The sequence below is a fragment of the Mustela putorius genome, unplaced genomic scaffold (assembly GCF_011764305.1).
Source record: "Mustela putorius furo isolate JIRA1106 unplaced genomic scaffold, ASM1176430v1.1 tig00003988_pilon_pilon_pilon, whole genome shotgun sequence".
Classification (NCBI taxonomy): domain Eukaryota; kingdom Metazoa; phylum Chordata; class Mammalia; order Carnivora; family Mustelidae; genus Mustela; species Mustela putorius.
In genome coordinates this window covers 1,206,326-1,231,971 of record NW_025422127.1, presented here as the reverse complement: position 1 = coordinate 1,231,971, position 25,646 = coordinate 1,206,326, and the positions used below count along the sequence as shown (strand labels likewise).

The 25,646-nt window shown below is 44.2% G+C and overlaps 2 protein-coding genes and 1 pseudogene across 2 annotated transcripts; all 3 read right to left on the bottom strand.

Moving 5' to 3' along the window:
- Positions 1–1,254: 1,254 nt before the first annotated feature.
- Positions 1,255–2,193, bottom strand: LOC101679548 (olfactory receptor 10P1). Its single transcript, XM_004773289.1, has one exon. The coding sequence runs from the start codon at positions 2,191–2,193 to the stop codon at positions 1,255–1,257; it is 939 nt and encodes a 312-aa protein (XP_004773346.1).
- Positions 2,194–13,686: 11,493 nt separating this feature from the next.
- LOC106003799 lies at positions 13,687–17,464 on the bottom strand (annotated as a pseudogene).
- Positions 17,465–20,799: 3,335 nt separating this feature from the next.
- On the bottom strand, positions 20,800–23,607 carry LOC101679251 (olfactory receptor 2AP1-like). The gene is made up of 2 exons (XM_004773288.1): positions 23,570–23,607; positions 20,800–21,769 (listed from the first exon to the last, which is right to left on the bottom strand). The coding sequence occupies exons 1-2, from the start codon at positions 23,605–23,607 to the stop codon at positions 20,800–20,802; spliced, it is 1,008 nt and encodes a 335-aa protein (XP_004773345.1).
- Between the last annotated feature and the right edge of the window lie 2,039 nt (positions 23,608–25,646).

Below are 25,646 nucleotides of genomic sequence, written 5' to 3'. Positions count from 1 at the left end.
CGCCAGGATTAAGGTTTTCCCTCTGATGCCTCCAGCCTTCTAAGTGATTGCATCAGTCAAAAAATATTTTTTTTAATGCATCACTCAAAATTCTTGACAAAGACAGAAGCTGCCTGGATGAAAAAAACCAGAATAATTGATTAACAAAATATAGAGGGATGAGGACCATGCTAGAGGCTAAGCTTCTAGGAGTAACTTCCAGACATGACCTGGTCAGCTGACAAAAAGTGCTACTTGGGGCTGCCACCAGGGGCCAGATGCCGCTTCTATGCCAGAAACTTGCTGTTGCAGCTTTCTTTGCTGTCCTCCAGGAAAAAAGTGCTGCTCCTTGCCTCTTGTGGGCACCAGCTACTAAGTCAGGCATGGGTACCTTTATTGGGGGAACTAAGTGGAACAAGGAACTAGGAACCCTAGGAGGGCTGGGAAGAGTTCTCAGCTGCACAGAGGGTTTCTCTGCCCGGCGGACTTCTCAAGAGGAGAATTCTCCAGATGTCAAAAGAGGGTCAAATGCTAGGTGACCAAAATGAACGTTAAATGTTTACTCTCTAGGTCCTCTCCAAGATGGCCTGAGACCTTCACCCAGTCTGAGATGCTGGTGAAGGAGGTATGGGATCAAGCTGATGGTGCACACTGGAAGGGAAACAAGGAATCCAGGGAGATCCTCTTGTCAGGCTGGACATCCTATCACCCGTTATGGATGATGTCAGAAATCAAGGGTGGAGAAAGACAGGGAAGAAATTTAAATATTTATGTGGAATATTCCAAGGGAGAATAGCTCTCTCTCTTCTAAAAGGCCCCAGAGCATAAAACTATAGTGTGTTTCTGGGAGAAAACTAGATCAAAGAGCCAGGCAAACTTCTTCATGGGCACTGGGTAGGCAACTGAGTTAGTGTCAGTTTTATAGACATTTGTCTTCATAACTGACACAGACTTCTCACCACTGGTATAGACACAGCAATCACCTTGCTCAGGGATCCAGAGCAATCTAGAAGATACTCTTCCCCATAAATGTTCTTCCTTGTGAGCAGCATTTCCTTCCATTCTATCTTGTCCTAATCACCCATGCTCTAATAGTGAGCCTGGGGTGTGGGACAGGAGGTAAGATACAGATCTATCTGTTTTTAATTCCAACAATTTCTGCCAGGGAGCCTTATTTCTTGGAGGGCCTGCATGGTTTCTGTTCAGCTGGGGTTTAAATCCAGCACCTGAAGGAGAAGGAGGAGTTGGTGAGTGAGCAGACATCCCCGGGTCCCTTCAGAGTGAGGAGACCTGCCTCTTGGCCATGTGGTGCAGGGCGCCTGCCACCTCCTTGTTCCGAAGGGTATAGATGATAGGGTTGAGCATGGGCGTGATGACTGTGTAGAAGAGGCTGAGGATGCGGTTCATGGTGACAGAAGAGCCTGCCCGGGGCCGGATGTAGGTGATGCTGGCTGTTCCAAAGAAGAGGCAGACCACGAGCAGATGGGAGGAGCAGGTGGAGAAGACCTTGCGGCGGCTCTGGGTAGAGGCCATTGCCAGGATGACCCCCAGGATGCGGGCATAAGAGGCGACGATCAGAGAGAAGGGGACCATGATGAAGACCACAGTGGCTGTCACCACAGAGATTTCACTCCTGTGCTTTCCAGCACTCGCCAGCCTCAGTACTGGCAGGATGTCACAGAGGAAGTGTGGGATGATGGGGCGGCTGGGGAAAGGGAGAGTGAAGATGAGGGATGAGTGGGTGGTGGCTGTGATGACGCCCATGAGCCAGGAGACAGCCACCATAGCCATGCAGGCCCTCCAGCTCATGAGGGTGGAATAGTGCAGGGGCCGGCAGATGGCGGCATAGCGGTCATAGGCCATGGCTGTGAGCAGGCAGCACTCTGAAATGCCCAGGACAATGAAGACATACATCTGGGCTACACAGCTCGGGAAGGAGATGGCCCGGGGCTGTTGGGAGGCCAGGTCAGCCAGGGTCCGGGGCACGATGTCTGTGGTGTATAGGAGCTCCAGCACTGAGAGGTGACGCAGGAAGAAGTACATGGGGGAGTGCAGGGCCGGGCTGACCTGTGTGAGGAGGATGATCATAGAGTTACCCAGCAAGGTGACGAGGTAGAACAGAAGCACCACCCAGAACAGGGGGCCCTGCAGGGCCCGGAGATCAGAGAATCCTAGAAGGAGAAATTCAGGCAGAGTCCGATTTTCCTCAGCCATAACTTCAGGCCAGAACCTACGGCACAACCAAGGAAGAGATATTTATACAGAAAAAAGCAGCATGTCTGTAATTAAGTAAAGCACTTCTCATACAGTCCCTTTGGAATCAACGGAGAGAATTAGGGTCTCTACTTTATGGAGGATTCCATTTTGTCTTGGAGGAGGTAAATAATTTGCTGAAGTAATACCAAGGGAGTTGCAGGCCTGGGACTTGAACCAAGGTTTCTTGGCTCCAAATTTGCTGCATTTCCCACTGTTCCCGATGCTCTGAGCCCTGGTGAAGGGCCTAATTCCCAGGTGGAGAGACCCCTGTACTTTGGGTCTTTCTTTGGAGTGGAGATGGAGCAGTGCTATGTCCTAAGCCCCTTTGTTTTTCCTGGACTGAACCCCCAGCCTGAAAGAGACAATGTAGCACCTGTATCGTGGGTTCAGCCAGGGACTGTCCTAAGCTAGTATGTGATAATCACCATGGTGGGCTGTGGATTTAGAATGCCATGCAATGACGGGATTGTGATAATATTGCCTAATTGTATCATGCCTTGGGATTCTATCAGGCCTCCTGTCACAGATCACTGGGTTTCAGCCTGTGTCCTGTGAAGGGAGGGCCCAGGGATAGGCCACACTCTATTTGGCTTCCTCTTATCTGGGTCTCTGTGTTGAGCTACTCCGTGTTGAGCTACACCAGCTACTCTGTTTTAGCATGCTAGCTGGTCTCTCAAGCTTTTACACAGAGTGTGCCCCTGCAGAGAATGTTTCTAGGCATTCTGTTAAAATCCTGCTCATCCGTCAAGCTCAAGTCAAATTCCACCTCCCCTAAGGCAGCTTCTCTGCGCCTCAAGGTCAGAAATGATTACCTGTGGCATTTTGGTATTCTATGTGTCAATAAATGTTATATTTTTTAGCATGGCTCCAGGCTTATCAACATCTTCATGGGATGCTGGGCAGTGTCTGTGGGCACATCTGCAGTGATGGGGAGCTGACCATCTTTGGCGCTAGCTGCATCTAACTTTGGCCTCCTCTGCTTGTAGGATGGGTCTTTCATTATATTTGTCTTGGCTAAATTTTTAGCATTTTACAGAATGTGTCACCCCCTCTTGCTCCAGATAGCTCTTCCCCCATTTGAAGATAACACCTTCCTCTGTGTTCTTGTGAGTCATTAGTTGTGTCTGGCTCCCAGCCCTTTCTAGTGCAGTCTCCACCGTAAGGTCCTGCGAGACAGTTGGGGAAGTAATAGGGGGCCACCTGTTTTAACAGCTGTGGGTGCTTTCCAAGTGCCTGGTCCTTGCCAGGCGCCATGCCAGAGGGCTTAACATTCTCGAAATCACTGGATCTTCACAATCACACTATGACATAGAAAGTTTCTCCATTTTACAGATGAGCAAATGGAAGCCCAAAGAGCATTAATACCTTTCTCGAAGTCACTCATCTAGTAATGGAGGATGTTGGGGTTTGAACCCAGCCCCACCTAATAACCAGAGTCTGTGCTTTTAATCATCTCTCTGCTGTCATAAAGGAAGTTTAATTGATGGATAACAGGAGATCTTGCACATGCCAAGCGCTCTGCTGAATATTTATTAGATAAATGAATGAATCCTACTTACAAAGATGGGGGAACTGATGAACAAAAAGATGAAGTGATCTGCCTCAAGTTAGGCAGCCAGTGAGACAGACAGGACACTGGCTCAAGTCTTGTAGAAGTCTGGGTTCCCAGCATTTGCAGGGCCTTATCACCCATGTTCACCCCACACATGAGATTAGCCTGGACATCTCAAATGTTAGGCAGGAGAGTCTCATGCTTTCTGCATATTGCTCATAGACCCAATCTTCCTCCCACTGCCAGTTTGTCTGCTTACTGTATTTTTTTTTTTTTTTGCCTTATGTCATTTACTCTACAGCTTACACTTAGAGATTACTGTATGCTGGGCATTGTGCCCTATCTCAGGGGCCTTCATAACAGCTCTAGTACTAGTTGTTATCTCATCATTGCAGAGAAGGAACCAGAGCTCTGAGAATTTAAATTGCCGACAGAACCTGGCAGAACCAGAAAACTAACTTGCAGCCTGAGGTTTCAGCCATCATGCCCACAGTATCTCCAGCAAGGCCGACAGCCTTACCCTACACTTCTGGGAGATAAACTCCATCTAGTGGGTTTGGACAGAAGTAATTTCTGAGTCAACCCTTCAGAGGCTCACACCACTAATAATAATGTATGGAAGAAATCTTGTTATTTTCAAATTAAAAAAATGTTATTTTTGCAATTAAAATACTTAAGAAATATTTGGAGTAAAGTCATCTATGATTTCCGCACCTGAGTTAATTTCTTCTCTTTCTTGTATATTACCCTCAAGTCTTTATCTCACCGCAAACCTATTTTACATGCTTGTAATCATAGTCTTTTTCCTTTCCTTTTTTTTTTTTTAAGGTTTTTATTTAAGTAATCCTTATGCCCAATGTAGGGCTTGAGCTAACGACCCCGAGATCAGGAGTTGTGTGCTCTTCTGGCTGAGTCTGTCAGGTGCCCTTTTCCATTTCCTTTTTAATGTTTGCTTGAAGCATTTTGCTCTGTGATTTTTTTTTAAAGATTTTATTTATTTACTTTTGTATGTGTGTGTGAGAGAGAAAGCACGAGTGGGGGACAGAGAGAGAAGTAGACTCCCTGCTGAGCAGGGAGCCCGAAGCAGGACTCTATCCCAGCACTCTGGGATCATGACCTGAGTGGAAGGCAGACGCTTAACCGACTGAGCCACCCAGGTGCCCTTCTGAGTGATCTTATTTCAAAGTTCTTTAGCAGTCTGTTGAATTTCTCCACCACCATTTAACCAACACTTCATATACTCTTGCACTTAAATTCTTCTACTGGGTGTATTTGTTCTTTTAGATAATGATGGAAACAATATCTTTGTGTATTGTCTCATTTTGTTTCTGTTAACTTATTCCCTTAGGAAAAATTTCTAAGAGTGGTAATTGGCTAAAGGTATGAACATCTTTTTGTCCATACATGTCTTGACATGTAATATGTACTTTTGGATTTCTTTTAACTGAACGCAAGTGGCCATGCCAGCCTTCCTTCCCTGAGTAAAGCTGGGATTCTTCTTCATCCTGTCTGTCCTCATCAAGTCTCTCCCACCATCATCAGCTCATCTTTTTTTTTTTTTTTTTTAAAGATTTTACTTATTTATTTGAAAGACAGAGATCACAAGTAGGCAGAGAGAGAGGAAGGGAAGCAGGCTCTCTGCTGAGCAGAGAGCCCAAGATGGGGCTCGATCCCAGGACCCTGGGATCATGACTTGAGCTGAAGGCAGAGGCTTTAACCCACTGAGCAACCCACGCGCCCCCGTCACCTCATCTTTGCCACACCATGAGCATCTCTTTGGTTCAGTCCTCTAATTACATTTCACCCCAAAATATCATCTGTGGAGGGAGAGAGATAAGTTTCTCCTTCCTTAATTTACCCTCTCTCTTCCCTGCTCTATCCCAGCTCCATCTCCCCAGTTTGCTGTCTGCCTATGATAATTTCCCTCTTAACTTCTCTTATCTCCAGCACATCCTGACACAGTTGGGACAATCTTCAGAGAGATACTGGCCCTGAGGCCACTCTTATTTTCTTCAAATTCTCCCATAGAGGGAAAAAGAGAAGGACAGAGAGCTTTTTTGGATCATAGAGAGGGGCTGAGGTGCTCTCTCTCTCTCTTTTTTTTTTTTTTAAGATTTTTATTTATTTACCAGAGAGAGAGAGAGAGAGAGAAAATAAGCAAGGGAGGGGCACAGGTAGAGAGAGAGAGAGAGAGAGAAGCAGACTCCCCGCTGAGCAGGGGCTCAATCCCAGGACCCTGAGATCATGACTTTAGCCAAAGCAGATGCTTAACTGACTGAGCCACCCAGATGCCTTTTTTTAAAAAAAATTATTTTTAACTGTGGTAAAAACACATAACATAAAATTTACCATCTTAACCACTTGTTAGTGTATGGTTTAGTAGTGTTAAGTACATTCACATCGCACACTGAAAAGAAATAAAATAAAATGATAAAAAAAGAAGCAAAAGAAAGTATATTAAGTATATTCACATTGCTATGCAACGAATCTCCAGAACTTTCTCATCCTGCAGAACTAAAACTCTATACCCATCAAACAACTTCCCATTCTCTCCTCCCTGACACTCATTTGAAAACAGAACCTCTCACCCCCAAAGCTTTCTGTAAGTCTTGGTGACATAGGCAGCTGGATAAATCAATCAGGTAAGTGGTCTGTGGATGGAGCAACAGATAACTTGTGTTATCTGGCTAGATGGACAGAAGGTGAAGGGACAAAGGTGCAGCTGTTTGGCTGTATGACTGGTTAGCCTAGAGAGCCCTAAGTCCAGGAGGTGAGGCTCTCAAAAGGGGGCAGGAATGGATAGTAGTTCTTTAGGGGTAGATCTGATATCTTAGGGGCAAGGGAGCTGGGATTTTGGAACCCACGGAAGGATATGGGAAGTGGGGGGAGGACTGCCTTTATGAAGTCAGGGAGGTCTTGGGGAGCATAGCCAGACAACTTATCTTTGTTCTTTCAGACTTTTTTTTCTGCCTGAAACATTAATAACGGGAGTTGCAGATGGGTTTGTGTGTGTGCGTGTCTGTGTGTGTGTGTGTGTGTGTGTGTGTGTGTGTGTTAGGGAGGAAACAGGGCAGCAAAGGAGGATGTGAGCAGCTCTGTGGATGGGGACCATTAACAGGAACCTGGGAAAGAATGTCTTAAGTTTTCATAAGGCATTGACCATAGACAGTCTGGAGACTATGCATGCCCACCTGATTTACCTACCACTTGTGATCCCACAGACTTGCATACGCTTGATGCCCACTGCCTCATTTCCACCTCTTCGCCATACACACCTCATCACACATTGAAAAGTTTGCGTAGTCTGAGAATATACACACTTGCCTTGCTGTATTATATGAAGTTTTATCTGGGAGAAGTTGTCCAGATCCCCATTCCCTTCCCTTTCTCATTCCTTCTCCCTGTCCAGCCAGTGTGGTGGCCCCCGAATCACACCTTTGCAAATGCAATGGTAAGGATTCGGGAAACTTCAGCTGGATTCTTTTCTCCAGTGCCCAGGGACAGGTGTTGGCTACCAGCCCACAGAGAGAGGTTCTAAGGCCCTCTGTTCCTCTTCTCTTTCTACCCTTGGCAGGGTCTAGCCTTGTCAGAGAAGGACCAAGGCTGCCCAGCACTGTGTAGGGGCACATACCTGGGAGAGATGGAAGAGCTGCTGGGCACAGACTTGGGCTCTGCTCTTCCTTCCCCTCTTGGAAGTCTCAACCTCTGTGGTGCCCGTAGATATTCTCCAGCTGCTGTTATGTCTTCACCCCTTTGGGATCTAGGAGGCCCTGACTCTTCGCATTTCCCTAGGTGACTCTGAGCTGAGGTAGTGTCATGGGCCAGGTGATTCTGTCTGGGTCCCCAGTGCCTACTGTATCCTCTCATCTCTCCTTGATCTTATTTCTCTTGGCCAAACTGGGTCCTCTTCCCTTTCCTCACACCTTGTTCTCTCACCTGTCTAACTTTTACCTTCTCACTCATTTAGGGTCTCCTTGTTCACAGACTGCATTAGATTTGAGGGTCTCCCTCTGATATGTCTAGACTCTCCAATGGGTCATTCATTCATCTGCACGAAGTCTTGGCTTCAAGTTAAATGTGGAAACTTCTGGAAAATTCTAGAAGTTAACTATAGTGAAAATGATTTAGCCACATTAATCTCCATTCTTAGTTTTCTTTTTAGATGAAAGTGTTCCAGTGAAGACATTGCCTGTCTGGTTGCCCAGGGAGGACAGGATTTCCATCAATCTCCAGGTCTCTTGTGTCACTGCAGACATTCTTAGTGGTGCCATTAAACAGAGAGTAAGCATTCTGAATGTTTTCAGTCTGGGAAGGGTGTTGAAGTTCAGGGGTAGAAGAAAGGTATTACCTGGAATAGTCCCGGCCAGTCCCTCAACTTCTGATGCCTCTAGTGGACACTGGCTTCTTTTCCACTTCTTCTTCTTCTTCTTCTTTTTTTTTTTTTTTAAAGATTTTATTTATTTATTTGACAGAGAGAGATCACAAGCAGGCAGAGAGGCAGGCAGAGAGAGAAGGGAAGCAGGCTCCCCGCTGAGCAGAAAGCCTGATGCGGGACTCGATCCCAGGACCCTGAGATCATGACCTGAGCTGAAGGTAGTGGCTTAACCCACTGAGCCACCCAGGCGCCCTCTTTTCCACTTCTTATCTCCTGTTTTCTGTGTTTGTCCTTACAACTCCACTGAATCTTACTAAAACCACTGACAATCCTGTTTTGTCAAATCCACTGGCTAATTTTCAGTCTTTATCTCAATCTCTCAATGGTATTTGGTTCGCTCTTCTTCTTAAAATATTTTATTTTTTAACTTCTGGGACTCCCAAGCACATATCTTTGACTCTGACTTCTCTTTGTATATATAGTTGAGTATCTCCTTTTTGATGTCTCAGAGCAACTCAAACTTACTGTGTAGAACTCTTATTGTTCATCTGAGCTTCCTCATCCCAGCAAGGGAGCTGTTCCCTCCCAGTTGCTCAGATCAAAAATCTAGCCCTCCACTTTAATTCATTTAACACTCCACATTCAACTTCTCAGCAACTTCTGTCAGTTCTGCCTCCAAAATGTAATCCCAACCATCTCATCATCTCCATGGCTAGAATCTTAGTCCAGCAAACTGTCCCTCCCTAGGGCCAGCCTGTTCTCCATTGTCTCTACCCAGCCAGTATGATTTTCTCCAAGTGTAAGTTGATGATACCATTCCTTTCCCTTAAATCCTCCAGCAACAGTAACTTCTGTTTAGATAGAATAAATAGATAGAGTAAACTGCAAAGTCCTTCCCTTGATTTATAAGATGCTGATGATTCGGTGCCTGCATATTAAGCATGTCTTTTTATTCTGATGTTTTGACATCTGGAACCTTACTCATCCTGGCTAGACTGCCCCTCCCAGGGTCAGCTAATTCCTAGAGATAACCAATGACTCATCTAGAAATGTGCCTCTCATATGCAGACCAACAATCCAGAGGCTGTACCCTCTGTCACTACCTTTATTGGGTTCTAACACTCTAGGCCCACATATTCCTGGGACCTAATCATCCCAGATTCAGGTGCCAGACAACTCGAGACAGCCCCTAAATCTAGAGCTGGCTGAAATTACCCAAACTAGGTAAACTGAAACTTGTCTAGCCTATGCCTTGCCTGTTCCTTCCCTTGAAAATCACAATACAGGCTTTTGTCCACAGGACCTCTCACTCCCTGCTGATCTACCCTGGTGCTTCTCCATGTGGCCCTGTGTGAAGCAGCATGCCCTCCTCTTGGGAACTGTGAGTAACAAACTATCTCTTCAGTGGGAATTGTCTTCTGATCTGTTGCCCTCATCCTAGTGGAGAAGTAACAATGAAACCTACATTTTACCATACCCTGCCCTTGTTTCCCTTCCACTATGCTCCTGCCACACTAGCCTTCGTCCTTGTCCTTAACCATACTTCGGGTTCTTCATGCTTGCTGTTCCCTCTGTCGAGAGGTTTTGCCCTACATCTTCCACAGGTGCCTTCTCATTATCATGTCTCCGCTCATATTTCATTTCTTTAAAAAGACTTTCCAAACTGCCCTAGGTATTGCAGCACCATACCCCGATCGTCCTATTTCATATCCCAGGCAGAACTGTAATCTTTGGTGTTTTTGTTTGTTTGGGTGTTTAGTGTGTGTCTCCCCCCACTGGGAAGTTTGGTATGTGCAGGAAGGCACTTTGTTTCATTCAAAGCTGTTGCTTCAGAGCTTGGAAGAGCCGTGGGTTGGTAGCTTCGCAGAGATGCTCTGACAGGTGTTACGGAGGACGCATTCAATTCCATTTCACCTGTTTCATAGCAGAGCAACTCTTTCTGTCTCCTGCAGTCAAGAGAGCTAAAGATGACAGTCCTCAAACTCCCTTACAGCTCTTACTTGTCTAAGAATTTCTTAGTTTCAATTTCAATTTTTTTAAACGTTGGAGTATAGTGGACACACAGTGTTAAATTAGCTTCAGGGGTACAACAGAGCAATTGAACATCTCTCTGTTATGCTGGGCTCGCCACAAGCATGGCTGCCGTCGGTCACCACACATTGCTGTTACGATACTATTGACTATATCCCTTATGCTGTACCTTTCATCCCTGTGACTTATTCATTCCATAACCGGAAGCCTGTACCTCCCACTCCCCTTCACCTATTTTTTGCCCATCTCCCCAAGGCTGCCGTCTCTGGCCAGCATGTATGGTAAGTACCCTATCGGGCCAAGTTTCTAAGGCTGCCACCTGCCCTCGTCTCAAGGAAAGATGGGCACATTTGCTTTTCCACTGGTCCTATTGTGTAGGCACATTTGCTTTTCCACTGCTCCTATTGTGTACACACTGTCATTGTCCCCCCCTGCGTTGGTTTGGAGGATGGTATAGCACCCACAGAAGCCCTTACTAAATTCGCTCAGCAAGCCTTAAATGATAGCCAGCCAAAAATGTCTTTCTTGAACACTGAAATGTCTCTAATGAGAAAAGTTGTGTTCTGAAATAGAATGACCTTGGACATTATTACAGCTTTGAAAAGAGTCACCTGTGCTTTTATCCAAACAGAATGTGTGTGTTCATGAGTCTGCTGATGGGCCCTCTTTATTAAATCACATGAGGACACAAGTGATGCCCTGAGTGATCCAACCTCCCAACTAAGGGACTTAATGAATCAGTGAGTGATTCAGATTAGGGGACTCTGAGTGGAAAAAAATGGTCCTTATTTTGGGAGTCATTCTGTGAATCTTGGTTTTTTTCTTGCATGTGCCTATATTGCTCTGTGACACCTAAGTCCCATGCATCCAGGTAGCCACCCAACGTGGCACTGTCACACCAGGAAAGCCCTTTGCTGCCTGCTCAGGGCGTATTGCAGAAGACGGAGAGTGGGGCATGCAAGATTGTAAGAGCTGGTCCCCAGGCGTGCAGTGCAGGAGGAGGTCATTGGGAGGATATGACCTCGGGTTGACCCCAGGGCCGCATCTGCGCAATCGGGGACTCCTTATCCCCTCCCCTGTCCTTTGAATGTGGGTTCCTCCCACTGTGGGGAGCCATTTTCAAGGACGTAATATTGAGGGGACAAGGTATTGTTGAGACCTTCTGGATGGTGTTCATTACCGAACCAGGTTAAGTCCTTCATACCAACTTCTATGATTCTGGTGGGCGGGAGCCGAAATCAACGTATTTAGCGGCTATTGGAGACCAGCCTGTAGGTAAGTTTGCTCGAGTGGTAAACCTGCCACCTGCCAGTTGGAGCTGCGTCTTCCTTAGGTTTCTCTTTGTTCTCGGTGGATCTGGCCCAGTTTATGTACTGACAGCTCAGAGCTGCCTCTGCTGGGTCAGGAGACCAGTGTCCCAGGTTCTGGGTGCAGGGACCCCAGGAGGATTTTGTGTGATGCCCGGCGGTGTGCCCCAGTTCCCCTGGGCTTAAGGACAGAAACTGGTTCTTTGCTCCCGAGGTGAAATTCCTGCCTCATTTGCAGAGAGCTCCCTAGAGAGGGGTTCGTAGTAAGGTTCTTTGTGTATCTGAAAACTAATCTGACAAGTTCAGAACAGACAGGTGGACAGATGGATTGCCGGACAGATGGATTGCCAAATAGATGAGTCCATAAAGGGATGGATGACTGACCACGTGGGCAGAGGACGGGTAGCTGGGGGTGTGGCTGGCGGGCTGGATTAACTGGGTGGCAAGGGGGCCTGTGAAGGCAGGAGGTGGCCCTCTTGGACGAGGGGTGAAGTAGAGGCTCCTGAGGGAAGGTTGGCCCCACAGGGGCAGAGGACGTCTGACTTGATGTCAACAGGAAGCCGTTTGGAATTTGTAACAAGAAAGACAATCTTTTCTTCAACTTGGGACCTGAGAAAGAATGTCTAAGATTACCCTTTGTCACTGGCTCTGGGAATGGAGCCTGTCGTGTGTGTAGTGTCTGTGCTGGGAGGGTGATGTGGTCAGATAGCGGGTGTAGACATGTCCTGTGCAGCTGGAGTGTAACGGGCCTGTGGGTGTCTGTGATGTACCCAGGGTGTGCTATGTGGAAGAGACTGTCTACAGAATCCCCTGGACTGTTTTTCTCAGCCTGATGTACAGCTTCCATCTGGGGATGGCTGGGAATGCCTTTCACTCTCTTTTGAATTGGAGCTCCTGCTTCCCGGATCCAAGGTCTTTTTCTTTCTGAGTTTGAATGGGGTATATTCTCCAGTAGCCTCAGGTATTGTTGGGTGGTGGACAAGAAATATAGTTTTGGGGACTTTTCACACCTGAACATTCTTTATTCTAATGTGCTTGATTGAGCATTGGCTGGGTATAGTAGTCAAGGTGTGATTAAGTAATTAATTAATTATTTTTTAAAAAAGAATTTTGAAGGTATTATTCCATTATCTTCAAGATACCAATGCTATTGTTGAGATAGCTGAATCTTTACATGATCATTTCCTCTTTACGATCAATAATCTGTTCACGAAAAACGGATGTTCTGGGTGAAAGTGCTGCTTGGGAACTTATTTCTCATCATTTTAAATGAGAAAAAATATGTGATAATGTTGACTCTAATTCTCCAATTTCCTAAAAAATAGTTCAACACAATAAAAGGTAATCAAAGTATAACACACAATAACAAACTATCATGTTTGGTTGTAAATTGCTTAAAAAAATCATCCTGACCATCGGTTAATATGGTTGTTCACAGGTGGTTGCCTTGAATGGAACAGAAACTTTCTTCTGGCTGACAACAGCCAGCATGCACATTCTTTTTCATGATGCTCATTTCGGATCATATCTGTGTAACTCAAGGCTTTTACCTCAGTGTTTTGCTAAAGTGCTTGCAGTGTTAGCAATGTAAATAGAAAACTCTCTTACATAAACACTAGCTGGGAATGGTGCAATTGTTAAAATGTTTCTAATGCATCATTATAAACTCTTTAAAATTACTTTTTTAACAGGGGCATCTGGTGACTCAATCTGTTAAGTGTCTGCCTTTGGTTCATGGCACGATCCCAGGGTCCTGGAATTGGGCCCCATGTTGGGTTCTGCTTCCTGTTTCCCTCTGCCGCTCCCCATGCTTGTGCTCTCTGGCTTGTTCTCTCTCTCCAAAAGATAAATAAAATAAAAAAAAAATTCCTTTTTAACAGAGACAAACAGGAGTGTCTTGTCGCTTTTCAGCTTAAACTCTGCTGCAGATCTCTCCTCTCCCACTTTCTGTCTCTCTCTCTCCATCCTGTCTGAGCACATTCATATGTTCATCTTCTATTTTTTTTTGTTTTTTTAATTTTAATGTTTAATTTATTGAACCTGTTGTAAAAACTTTGAGATCATAGTCACTATGAATTAATTCCCACAACTTAAAAAATTTGTCAAATTAGCAATCATGAACTCTACACATTCAAATTTGAGTAGTCATGTAAAATTAACCACACATGGAATGTATGGTTACACAACTATAATACGTTAGCTGAAAACAATTTTGAATTGGGGACAAAGGGCTCTCTAAAAACTTTTAAATTAGATTTAGTTCCCTTATGTACTGTTGAATTTCTGCCATAAATGCTTTTACCAAATCATAATAAGTTTGCTCTCTTGAGGTGGAAGGCTCTTCATCAGTTAAAGATAATATATCTTCTATCTACCTCTTGATGAAACATGTCCACTAATACCTTATCAGCACACATTACCACTTTAATATCTTGCTTTGTAATTTCATAATGCCCTGTATTTTGTACATAATTCCCTACCAGCTTTAAAATGTCTGCAGAAATGTCTTCTAATACTGCTACTATGTAAACAGAAACCCAGAGGTCAATTTTATAAACTATGACTTCCTTTAATAAAGGATGAATTTTTTCTACTGGGAGAGATAAAGGATTTCTTCACTTCCTCTTTTCAATTGTCAATTGGGCATCTGCTATTGCCCTCTTAATAATAACTGGATGAAGGAAACTTTTTTGAACACTTTGGGGCAGAGCTTGGTGTAGCAAATTTAATAATTTTAAGATTAATTCTTCAACATATGGAAGAGCATCATCACTAGACTCAAGAATCCGGGGAATTTGCCCCTGGATGGTTTTCAGCACCAGCACCAGCAGCCCCCACCACTTGGATGTGTTGTCCTCTCTGAAAAACTCGTATGGCAGCAGCTGCCCATATATTCATCTTTTTTTTTTTAAATGTTCAATTGGCCAACATATAATATCTCATTAGTCTTTGATGTAGTGTTTAATGATTCATTAGTTGCGTATAACATCTGGTGCTCATCACCACATGTGTCTTTCTTAATACCCATCACCCAGGTACTACATTCCTTACCCCCCCCCCCCCTTTCTGTGACCCTCAGTTTGTTTTCTGGAGTCAAGAGTCTCTCATGGTTTGTCTCCCTCTCTGAATTCTTCCCATTCAGTTTTCCCTCCCTTCCCCTTTGGTCCTCTGAGCTATTCCCAATGTTCCACAAATGAGTGAAACCATATGATAATTGTCTTTCTCTGCTTGACTGGTTTCACTTAGCATAATCCCCTCTAGTTCCATCCATGTTGATGCAAATGGTGGGTATTCATCCTTCCTAATGGCTGAGTAATATTCCATTTTATGTATGAGACACATCTTTATCCATTGAAGGACATCTTGGCTCCTTCCACAATTTGGCTATTGTGCACCTCGCTGCTATGAACACTGGGGTGGATGTGCCCTTTCTTTTCATTATATCTGTATCTTGGGGGTGAATACTTAGTAGTGGAGTTGTTGGGTCATAGGGTAGCTCTGTTTTTATTTTATTTATTTATTTTAAAAAAAGATTTTATTTATTTATTTGACAGCCAGAGATCACAAGTAGGCAGAGAGGCAGGCAGAGAGAGAGAGGAAGAGAAGCAGGCTTCCCGCTGAGCGGAGAGCGCGCCACGGGGCTCAATGTGGGGCTCAATGTGGGGCTCGATCCCAGGACCCTGGGATCATGACCCGAGCTGAAGGCAGAGGCTTTAACCCACTGAGCCACCCAGGTACCCCTGTTTTTAACTTCTTGAGGAACTGCCATACTGTTTTCTAGATTGACTGCACCAGCTTGCATTCCCATCAGCAGTGTAAGAGGGTTCTGCTTTCTCCACATCATCTTCTAAATAGAAGTTTCAAAAAATTTTTTTTACATCTTTACAAATAAAATCTTAAGTCTCTATAAAGTTTTTAAAAAATTTATATTTAGAAGGATCTTCCTAAGTAGGAAGTAATTTTGCAGAACCCATTCCTTGAACACTTGAAAATGTATTTGTAAATAACACTTTCAAGATCAGTGTTTCTGTCTCCCTTCTTTCTTTCTATTTTCCCCACTTCCTTCCCTTCTTCTCTTTTATTTTCCCCTTTTCTTCCTTCCTTCCTTCCACCTTCACCCCCTTCCTCCAGTCTCTGACCCCTAGAAGGTGCTGTCTCATCTAGGATAAGCACAGAGGTGACTGTGCACATATTAAAGCAGAATGAAAAGTTAGAGCAGTACAGAGCTCTACCCTCTCCTTCCCCTCATAGAAAGACTTGGCACCTGTTATTAGAAAGGAAGAAAAAACTCCATGTCACTGTTTTCCCTGTTTGAGCTATACAGCAAGAGCAGACAGCAGATGTGTACTCAATTCCGACTATTTTCTTTGAGGATTTTACTTTGGTCTTTTAATTTTTATTGAGAGTCCTTAGATGGCTATTGGGAATTGTATCTAAACAGAATTCCTTAATCTGTGAGTACTCTGCTTCAGTGTTCTAAACCAACAATATTTAATTCTTAGTCCTGATAGATCAGAAAACCTACTCAACCATTTAATTAATCTTTCCCATTAACACCAACATGATACTTTTTTTTTTTTTAAAGATTTTATTTATTTATTTGACAGACAGAGATCACTAGTAGGCAGAGAGGCAGTCAGAGAGAGAGAGAGGAGGAAGCAGGCTCCCCGCAGAGCAGAGAGCCCGACGTGGGGCTCGATCCCAGGACCCTGGGATCATGACCTGAGCCGAAGGCAGCGGCTTAACCCACTGAGCCACCCAGGTGCCCAACACCAACATGATACTTAAATTAATAAAGTTTTCATAGACAGGGATCTCCCTAGATCTGGTATTTTCTTTAATTAAAGTTAAAATAAAAATACATTTAACTAAGGCTTAAAATAAACCCCCCCATAATTCATAACCCTAACAGACTAGAAAGAACTACTCAACAATTTAAAAAATCATCCTACTAATACCACTGCATCACTTAAATTTTTAAATTCCCTATGGGCAGACATTTCCCTAGATCTGACTTGTTAATGTTTAGTTATTAAAGCAAGGCACTGAAAATGCCTAGATGAGTTTATTAACTCCATAAACACAGCTTTTAATTAATTTTTATTAAATTAGTTTTAACCAAATTACACACAAAAGTATCTGCATCACAGGGAGAATGCCCTCCAAATCAACAGCTATTAAAAGGAGCAGGCATTAAGAACAGTAAAAAGTAGCTCACAATGCCTTACATAACCTGATCACACCCATATGGGGCATAGCAGTGATAAAAATTAATCCATAAATTAAAGTTTGACTAAGTTATATTGGTTAGGGTTGGTCAGTTTTGTGCCAGCCACTGTAGTTGACATTTTCTAAAACAAAACAAACAACACAACACAACACAACAAAAATCCTTAATGGAGGGAGGTGTTTGTTTAGATCATTCCTGGGACAGTGATTCCATTGTTTGAGAACTTAAATCCTCTGAGTTTCCTAAACTGTGGTGTGTGTGACATTGTAAAAATAGAAAATCCCACTAGAGAGAGCCATTTACCAGATTGTCTCTGGTTCCCTGCCTTGAGAATCTGGTTTCTTCAGCAGGTACACGTTTTAAGTGGCTTTCTGGGTCTTCACTCTCTCTCTGCATTCCTGTTTCAGTGGGAGGCCTCACAAAAGAGTTACCTTCACATCCTGATAACCTCAATGTGGAAGGTGTAATGCATTTATGAGGTACTGATACAATGTGCTGGGGCTTGAGATGAGAACAAAATGTGTGCATGCGGAGCATTTGCCTGCTTTGGACTTGGCTCATAAATTGTGTCTTTACTGGGTTTGGAGAAAGGAAAGGGATACATTCAATTAAGACTGATCTGGGCTGAGAAGTGAGTGAATCAGCACATCGTCTTCCTGTCTGACTGTTTCCCGCAGCTTCTGAGAAGAAGACACATAGCCTGGGGAGCTCTGGGTCTCTCTCGTGTAGACCATGGCCTTCGTATGAGACTTTTTTTCTCTGGGGACAGAGATCCTGGAAAAGGGTGTCCTAGAAATGCTCCTGACAGGAGTGTGGGGACTTGAGGCTCCAGGTGGCTTCTGAGTTTTCTGGGAAACTCATTGCACACAGAGAATGTTCAAATCAGGCTTCTTGGGATAAGACTTTCAAAGTCTACTGGGGTAACATCCCTATTTGAGTCTTACTTTAGGGGCCACATTACTTGGGAGAAGGACATGGAATGCCCCAAAAGAGAAGTAAATAATTTTGCCTCAGTTTGCTTTACGGCCTATTTCTTGGTAACTTTCTCTGGCCTGCAACTATAGAGATGAGAAGAGATGTAGTTCTCTTTCCTGACCTAACCAAGCCAACTTGAACTCACTTCTTCTTTTTTTTTTTTTTTTTAAAGATTTTATTTATTTATTTAAGAGAGAGACAGGAGAGAGAGCTTGAGTGAGGAGAAGGGCAGAGAGAGAAGCAGACTCCCTGTGGAGCTGGGAGCCCGATGCGGGACTCGATCCCAGGACTCCGAGATCATGACCTGAGCCGCAGGCAGTTGTCCAACCAACTGAGCCACCCAGGCATCCCTTGAACTCACTTCTTAATCTTGGACCCTTAACCAGGCAGCAGTATGTGTTTACCATATATATTTACTTTTGCTTGGTGTACTGGTTAATTTTTGTTGAATAATAAACCACTCAAATACTTAGTGGCTTATAATAACCACATTTATTTGGTTCATGATTCTGTGGGTTGGCAACTTGGGCTGGGTTCAGTTGAGTGGTACTTCTCTTGGTTTTTGATGGGCTCATTCATGCACTGCCAGTTGGTTGCTGGCCACCTGGGCAGGGTGTTTGTGTGTGTGCATGCCCGCGCGCACGTGTGTATGTGTGTGTGTGTGATTATTAGTAAATAATAGTAAAGACAATGGTGGCAAGGAGGTCTTGGGTCTTTTAACATCTAGAGGATAGCCCAGACTTGTTCACATGGCAGTCAGAGAGTTCCCAGGGTTTTTTGAATTTCTGCTTGCATTCTGTTTGCTTCTGTCACAATGTGTGAAACAAGCCACATGGCCAAAGCCAGAGTCCATGTGGGAGGGTAGTACCAAAGAGAATGGTGGTAGGAAAGTGAAGAATGTGAGAGCATCTCTTGCAGTCTCTGATAGTTGGTCATATTTGACATGTGGCTTGTGTGCTGAGTGTTGAAATACAGGGAGAGAGTGAATCTGAGAACCCTTTTGAGGGAGGAGACAGTAGGGGTGGGTGACAGATTACAGGGAAGAGTCAGTGATGACTTCAAGATGTCTAGCTCTAAAGACTGAAGGGATGGTGGTGCCACAGATATAAATGGGAATGATTTGGCACTAGTTTGGGGAACCAATGCCTCTCAGAGGAGGTGTTTCTCCCTATTACCACAAGAGAAGCAGCTTGGGGGAAATGGGCGTACAAAGGCAATAGGGACTCAATTCTGGGGTGAAGGACCAGCTCTAAGGGGTTGGTGGAGCAAGAAATGGGCTGGAGCATCAAATGATTTCTATTGCAGACCATCTTTTAGAAAAGGAAACCAAGGCTCAGAGAGACAAAGTATTTTGTTCAAGGCTGCCTAACTAGAGAGCAGCAGCAGAAGAAATACAGGCCTGCTTAGCTTGAGAGTTTGTATTCTTTTTAATGCCCCATGCCCCGTGTTATGTCTTTTGAGGTAATAGAGATCCAGGATCCCTTCTTCTCTGAGAGAGGGGCAAGGATGAGAAAGCGGATGCAGGCCCTGAGGTGTGCTGAGTTGAAAGGAGAGGGTATTTCTGAGCTTAGGCTGCACAACTTCATCCTTTCCCGAAAAGCAGGTGATAAGCTCACCAAAGGAAAAAAGTGGGAAAGGGCAGGGATGATATGAGAGAAATATTATCACACAGGGACATTTGTCAGGGATTTCAGAGGTGAGGAAATGGATTTCTGAACAGCCCTGAGGGCCAGGTTGAAACCCCAACAAGCTTGTCTTAGGGCCTCATGTATCTTTGGGATCATGCTATCTTGGAAGCAGAGGAAAAGCAGGCTGACATTGGGGTGAATGTGATGGGCTGGGTGTGAGGGGCTTGGGGAAAGGTTAGGAGGGTGAGTGCGGCCTAAGTGCTGCAAGTCTTTCTGGAGTATGATGGAGTCTGGGACGGTGTGTGCAGCTCAAATTTCCCCTCAATGTCTCCTTCAGAGCCTGTCTTCCTGGAGTTTCAGAGCTGCCTCCCCATACAGAGGAGCATTTAGATACTGCTGTGTTTTAAGTGGTCCCTGTTCAGACTCATGCCCCAGTCCTACCCACTGTTCTTCATCTTGCACTGAAATAAAGTTCTCAAACACCAATCTGAGCAGCCGTGCCGGGATGCCACTGCGAGGGAGAGCAGCAGCAGCTGAATCCTGCACATAGCTTTTATTTTATTATTTATTTATTTATTTATCAGAAAAGCAAGGACAGATGCCTGCAAGTGTAGGAAAGGAGTACCAAGGGATGGCAAATATCCTGAAGCTGTAGAGTAGATCTGCACCCTCTCCTACATGCCGGCACGCAGGGAGGCATTCATGGGGTAAGGGGGGAACTGGAAGTTTGGGCTGGTGGTCACCAGGTGCAGAAAGGGGGAACTGGGATTACATTCTTTCCTAGCTCCTCACTTGTGCCCTGCTACTGGGGATCATGGGATGCCACTGGGGATCATGGGATCCTGTTTCTACCAGGCCATCGTGTTCAATAGCCTGAGCATGGGACACTTGATGTTTCAATGGTTTTCACAGTCACCCCTCAGGTGACAAGATTTTACAATATATTTTCCACATCTTCTTTTGCTTTCCCTCCTTCCCTGATCACACAAGGAGCATTGGTTTTTGTCCCATAGGGGTAGTTCCACCAACAACCAAGTGAGTGAACTTGGAAGCACATGCCCCCTCAGTCATGCCTTCAGATGAGGCCACAGCTCTGGTTGACAGCTTGTCTACAACCTTATGAATCACCTTAAGTCCGAGTTACCCAGCTAATCAGCCAGATTCTGGCCCACTGAAACTATGAGATAATGATCATTTGTTGTTTTAAGCTACTGAGTTTTGTGGGTAACTTGTTATTTGACAATAGGTAATCAATACAGATTTTGGTACCTGGAAGTGGGGTCCTGCCATAACAAATACCTAGAATATGCGAGTGGCTTTTGGGATGAGGGAATGGGTGGGAGCTGGAAAAGCTTTAAGGATTTTGAAGAGGACTATTCATGAAAGCTTAACCTTGAAAATACTTTTTGTAGTATTTGGGCTCTGAGGAGAGTCATGTTTCCCTGGAAAGAGCCTTGTTAGGGCTGTCATTTATTTTGGAGCCAACCCATTTTCCTGATCAGGTCTTTCACTACTTGCTTAACTTGTTGGTTCCTGAGAGTATAGATGAAGGGTTTCAAGAGGGGGGCAATAATTGTATTGATTAGAGACACTCCTTTGTTGAAATCAACCCCCTTGCCTGGAGAGGGCTTTATGTACATAAAGAAGCAGCTGCCATAGCACATGGTGACCACAATAATGTGGGAGGAACAGGTAGAGAAAGCTTTCTTTCTCTCCTGGACAGAGGGGATCCTGATGATTGTTCGGATGATCTGGACATAGGATATGGTGATCAGCACCAGAGTGCTGACCAGAGCCACCACAGCCAGGGTGAAGGCCACCATCTCTAACACCTGTGGTCCGCTGCACACCACCTCCATGAGAGGTGTATAGTCACAGAAGAAGTGGTTGATGTGGGTGTCACAGAATGGAAGCTGACTGGTCAGGATGACAGGCACGATGATGAAGCAGAACCCTGCCAGCCAGCAGGTGAGGATAAGCTGCGTGCAGACTCTGTTGCTCATGAGGATGGGGTAGCGGAGGGGCTGGCAGATGGCGATGTACCGGTCGTAGGCCATGGCTGTGAGGAGGAGGAACTCTGTAGCCCCCAGGAAGATATGGAAAAAGTCCTGAGTGATGCAGCCAGCAAAACTAATGGTCTTGGTCCCTGTGGCAATGTTGAGCAACATCTTGGGCACGATGACGGTCTGGAACCAAATTTCCAGGCAGGACAGATTCCGGAGGAAGAAGTACATCGGGGTTTGCAAGCGGGTGTCCAGCAATGTCAGGCTGATGACAACCAGGTTTCCAGAGACAGTCACGAGGTAGGCGAGCAGCAGGAGCAGAAAAACTGCCACCTGAAGCTCTTTGGTGTCTGTCAGGCCTTGGAGGAAGAACTCAGTCACTATGGTCCTATTGGCTATGGTGGACCACAGCCCTTTCCACAAACGTGCAAGCCTGGGAGGATAGGAGCATCAGAAATTAGGATGAAGAAGAGAAAAATTTCTCCCAACGTCCATCACTCCTTTGCCTGTGCACTGTCTCTCTATGGATTAAGGGAAGTGGGGCAGAAGTTTCTGGAGACACTTCTCTAGTCAGAAAAGTCACCTCTTTCAGAATCTTTGAGGAATTATTGAATGTCAGTGACTTTCTCCTCTCCCTTCCTTCTTCCCTTCCTCTATTCTTTCTTTTATTCTTGGCTTTTATTTCCTCTGATAATGGCTACAAAGAATTCTCTGCTGTTTCCCTAGTTCTCCTTAGAACTGGCAGACACCTGTTCATCCTCCAAGATCCAGCCTAGGGGTGACCTCTTCTGTGGAGCCTTTCCTGGAAGCCGTAGGCTGAGTCACCTGCTTTCTCCAAGCCCCGGCTAACACATGGTTTGTGCCTCTGTTATATTTTTGTAGAGTCAGTGATGTGGGATGAGTTTGTCTTCCCCACCAGACCACAGACACCTTGAGCTCAGGGACTGTTTTTTGTTCATCTGTGTTACCTTTCCTTCCTTTGTAGATGCACTGGCTTTCTCAGATCTGTATTCACAACAAAATCTTCTACTTCCTAAGGCATGGCTCACATATGTAGCATGAATTTTGGAATAAGAAGGGTTTTTCGCTCGCCTTGCTGTTTGCTTATGGTGAACCCTTATTAAAAATTGTCTGGTGGTGCCTGGCTGGTGCAGTTGATTAAGGGTCTGATTCTTGGTTTCAGCTCAGGTCGTGATCTTAGGGTTGTGAGATCGAGCCCCTCATCAGGCTCTTCACTTAGTGGGAGTCTGCTTCAGACTCTCTCCTCCTTTGCCCCTTCTCCCTGCCCCCTCTCTAAAATCATCAATCAATCAGTCAATCAATCTTTAAAAAAATTGTCTGATGTTTGCATCTAGAGTATCTTGCTTATTTTTACTCAGACTCCTTTCCTCCCCCACCAGCTTTGTTGCAGTATAATTTACAAATAAAGTTGTAAGATATTTAAAGTATACAATGTGATGACTTGATGTATGTGTGTATTGTGAAAGGACTCCCCCCACACAGTTAATTAGCACATGCATCACTTCACATAGTAACCTTTTTTCTTCTTCTCTTTTTTGGTGACAACATTTAAGTTATAGTCTCTTAGGAAATTTCAATTATACAATGTAGTATTATCAACCATAGTCACTATACTATACATTAGACCCTCAGACCTTATTCATCTTATAACAGAAAGCTTGTACCCTTTTACCAACCTTCTCACTCATTCCCCCCACCCTCCAGCCCATGGTAACCTCCATTCTACTCTGTTTCCAAGAGTTTAACTTTTTATTTAGATTCCATATGTAAAAGATATCATACAGTATTTGTTTTTCTCTGTCTGGCTTATTTAACTTAGCATAATGGCCTCCATGTTCATCTGTGCTATTGCAAATGGCAGCACTTCCTTTTCTTGGAGGCTGAGTAATATTTCATCATGTATCTATATCTATCTCTATATCTATCTATATCTATTTATATTATGTTTTCATTTCCATTCATCCATTGATGGACAGCTAGGTTTTTTTCCATACCTTGGCCACTGTGAATAATGCTGCAAAGAATACAGGTATCTTTTTGAGGTAATGATTTTGCTTCCTTTGGATGTATACCCAGAAGTGGGATTGCTGGGTCACATGGTAGTTCTGTTCTTAATTTCTTGAGGAACCTCTACACTGTTTTCCATAGTGGCTGTGCCAGTTTACATTTCTGTCAATAGCACACAAGGGTTCTCTTTTCTCTGCATCCTCACCAGAAGTTGTTACCTGTTGTCTTCTTGATAATAGACATCCTGACGGATGCAAGGTGATATATTATTGTGGCTTTGATATGCATTTACCTGATGATTAGTGATGCTGGCATCTCTTCATGTATTTGTTGGCTATCTGTATGTCATCTTTGGAAAAATGTCTGTTCAGGCGCTCAGACCACTTTCTCATACTGATCCCTGGCATGTATAGTTACCAGTGAAGATTGTTAGGATGGTAGGATGGTTCGCACCAGCTTTGATAAGAAAAGTAAACCTAGTAGAAATTAACTATTGGCTCAGGGCCATGCTGAGAATCTAAAAAATAATAATAGTAAATAATCTAAAAAACAAGTGCAAGCCTCTTGATGTTTCCTTGCCTTGATCAGATTCTCTGAGGCTCTCAGGCCCATTGTATTATGAGTAGAAAAGAGATTGTTTTCTGGGGGAAATCTATGGAATTCTTATGAGGGATTTTTTTCTCACTTCTTTTCATTTGTGACCAATGGCCAAGATCGCCTTGGTCCCCCTAATTGCTCTTTAAATGTGGAGGGCACCCACATTGTGGGGTGTGCCAGATGACTGATTATGGGAAGGAGATATTAGAGCCATCTAGTTCAATATATTTCATAAAATTTAAGGTACAGTTCAACGTGAATTACACTATTATTTTATGTGCTATTAGGAAAGATGCTACCCCAATTAGACAGTGACCTTCTGCTAAAATATCATTGATCATCAGAAGTCTTCGAATTTCAGAGATATTGAAACGGATGTCTGGAAGTTGATAAACTATGGAACTTAGTTTTAGCTCATTAAAAAATTCTGTTTCTCCAGGGATGCCTGGGTGGCTTAGTCAGTTAAGTGGCTGCCTTTGGCTCCGGTCATGATCCCAGGGGACTGGGATGGAGTTCCGTAATGGGCTCCTGGCTCAGCAGGGAGTTTGCTTCTCCTTTTCTCTCTCTGCCTGCCGCTCCCCCAGCTTGTACTTTCTCTCTCTCTCTGACAAATAAATAAAATATTAAAAAAACGAGTATAGAGTATTCTTAACAAAAATAAAGAAAGGAAAAAATTCTCTTTCTCCAGAAAAATGTTGCTGAGACCCCTAAGATGTTATTACCTATGTTTTCTTTTAGGAGTTTTATGGTTTCAGGCCTTACTCAAAACTAATGTAACATTGTCAGGCAATTATATTTTGTGAAAAAAATGTGTTCTATGTATGTTTTAAAGCATAAACTATGCATTTATATATCACTACATGTAAATAATTTAAAAATTAATTAATATACACACATATATTGGTGATATTTCCTCAACTTCACTTGAAAATTTTCACTGATGGGATATACAATTAATAATGTTTGGAAAATTCTTGCCTAGGGACCTGTTGCCTATCTCCCCTCCCATAGCCAGCCATTGTTTGAAAAGAGGCCCATTTTCTTTTCGGAGAGGATTATCCTTTAGCTTTATCTTTTAAAAAAGGTTTCTGAGCTGGTGGTTTTCTCAGAATGAGTGCAAGGAAGCTTGCACTATTTCAGAAACCTGGGTGTTGGGTCATTTCTGGGCCCTGGCAAGGGAAGCCATGATCTGCAGCAACCTCCCTTTCTGCACAATGACTGGTTATCTGAGAAGTGGCCTCAGGAACTCACCAGACCAGGGACAACACAAGCTTGTCAGGTCTCTGAGGATCCCTCAAGGAGGGAGCAGGGAGTGTGCAGTCTGGAAAGTCCTATGTGGTTTCATGAAAAGAGCTCATTTGCAGCAAAATGTGGCAACAGCTCTGTAGAAATAGAGTATGACATTCAATAGAAATCTTTTCTTAACTCATTTTTTTCTCTCTGGCCTCCAACGTATCTTCCCCTTCAGCAGCAGCATTCCTAAAACTTGGCTATCCAAGAAGAAAATTTTGTTGCTTACTCAACGTCTAAACAATGCAGCAGGAGGATCAGGGAGAGTCTGAGATGGGACTGGAAGCTTCCTGTCTGTGCTGTGGTTATGGTCCCCCCCCATCCTCCTGTAATCTAAGGTTTTGAAGCTTTGGGGGCATGTAAGAGGCTTCTGAACAGGTTACTTTCAATGAAAG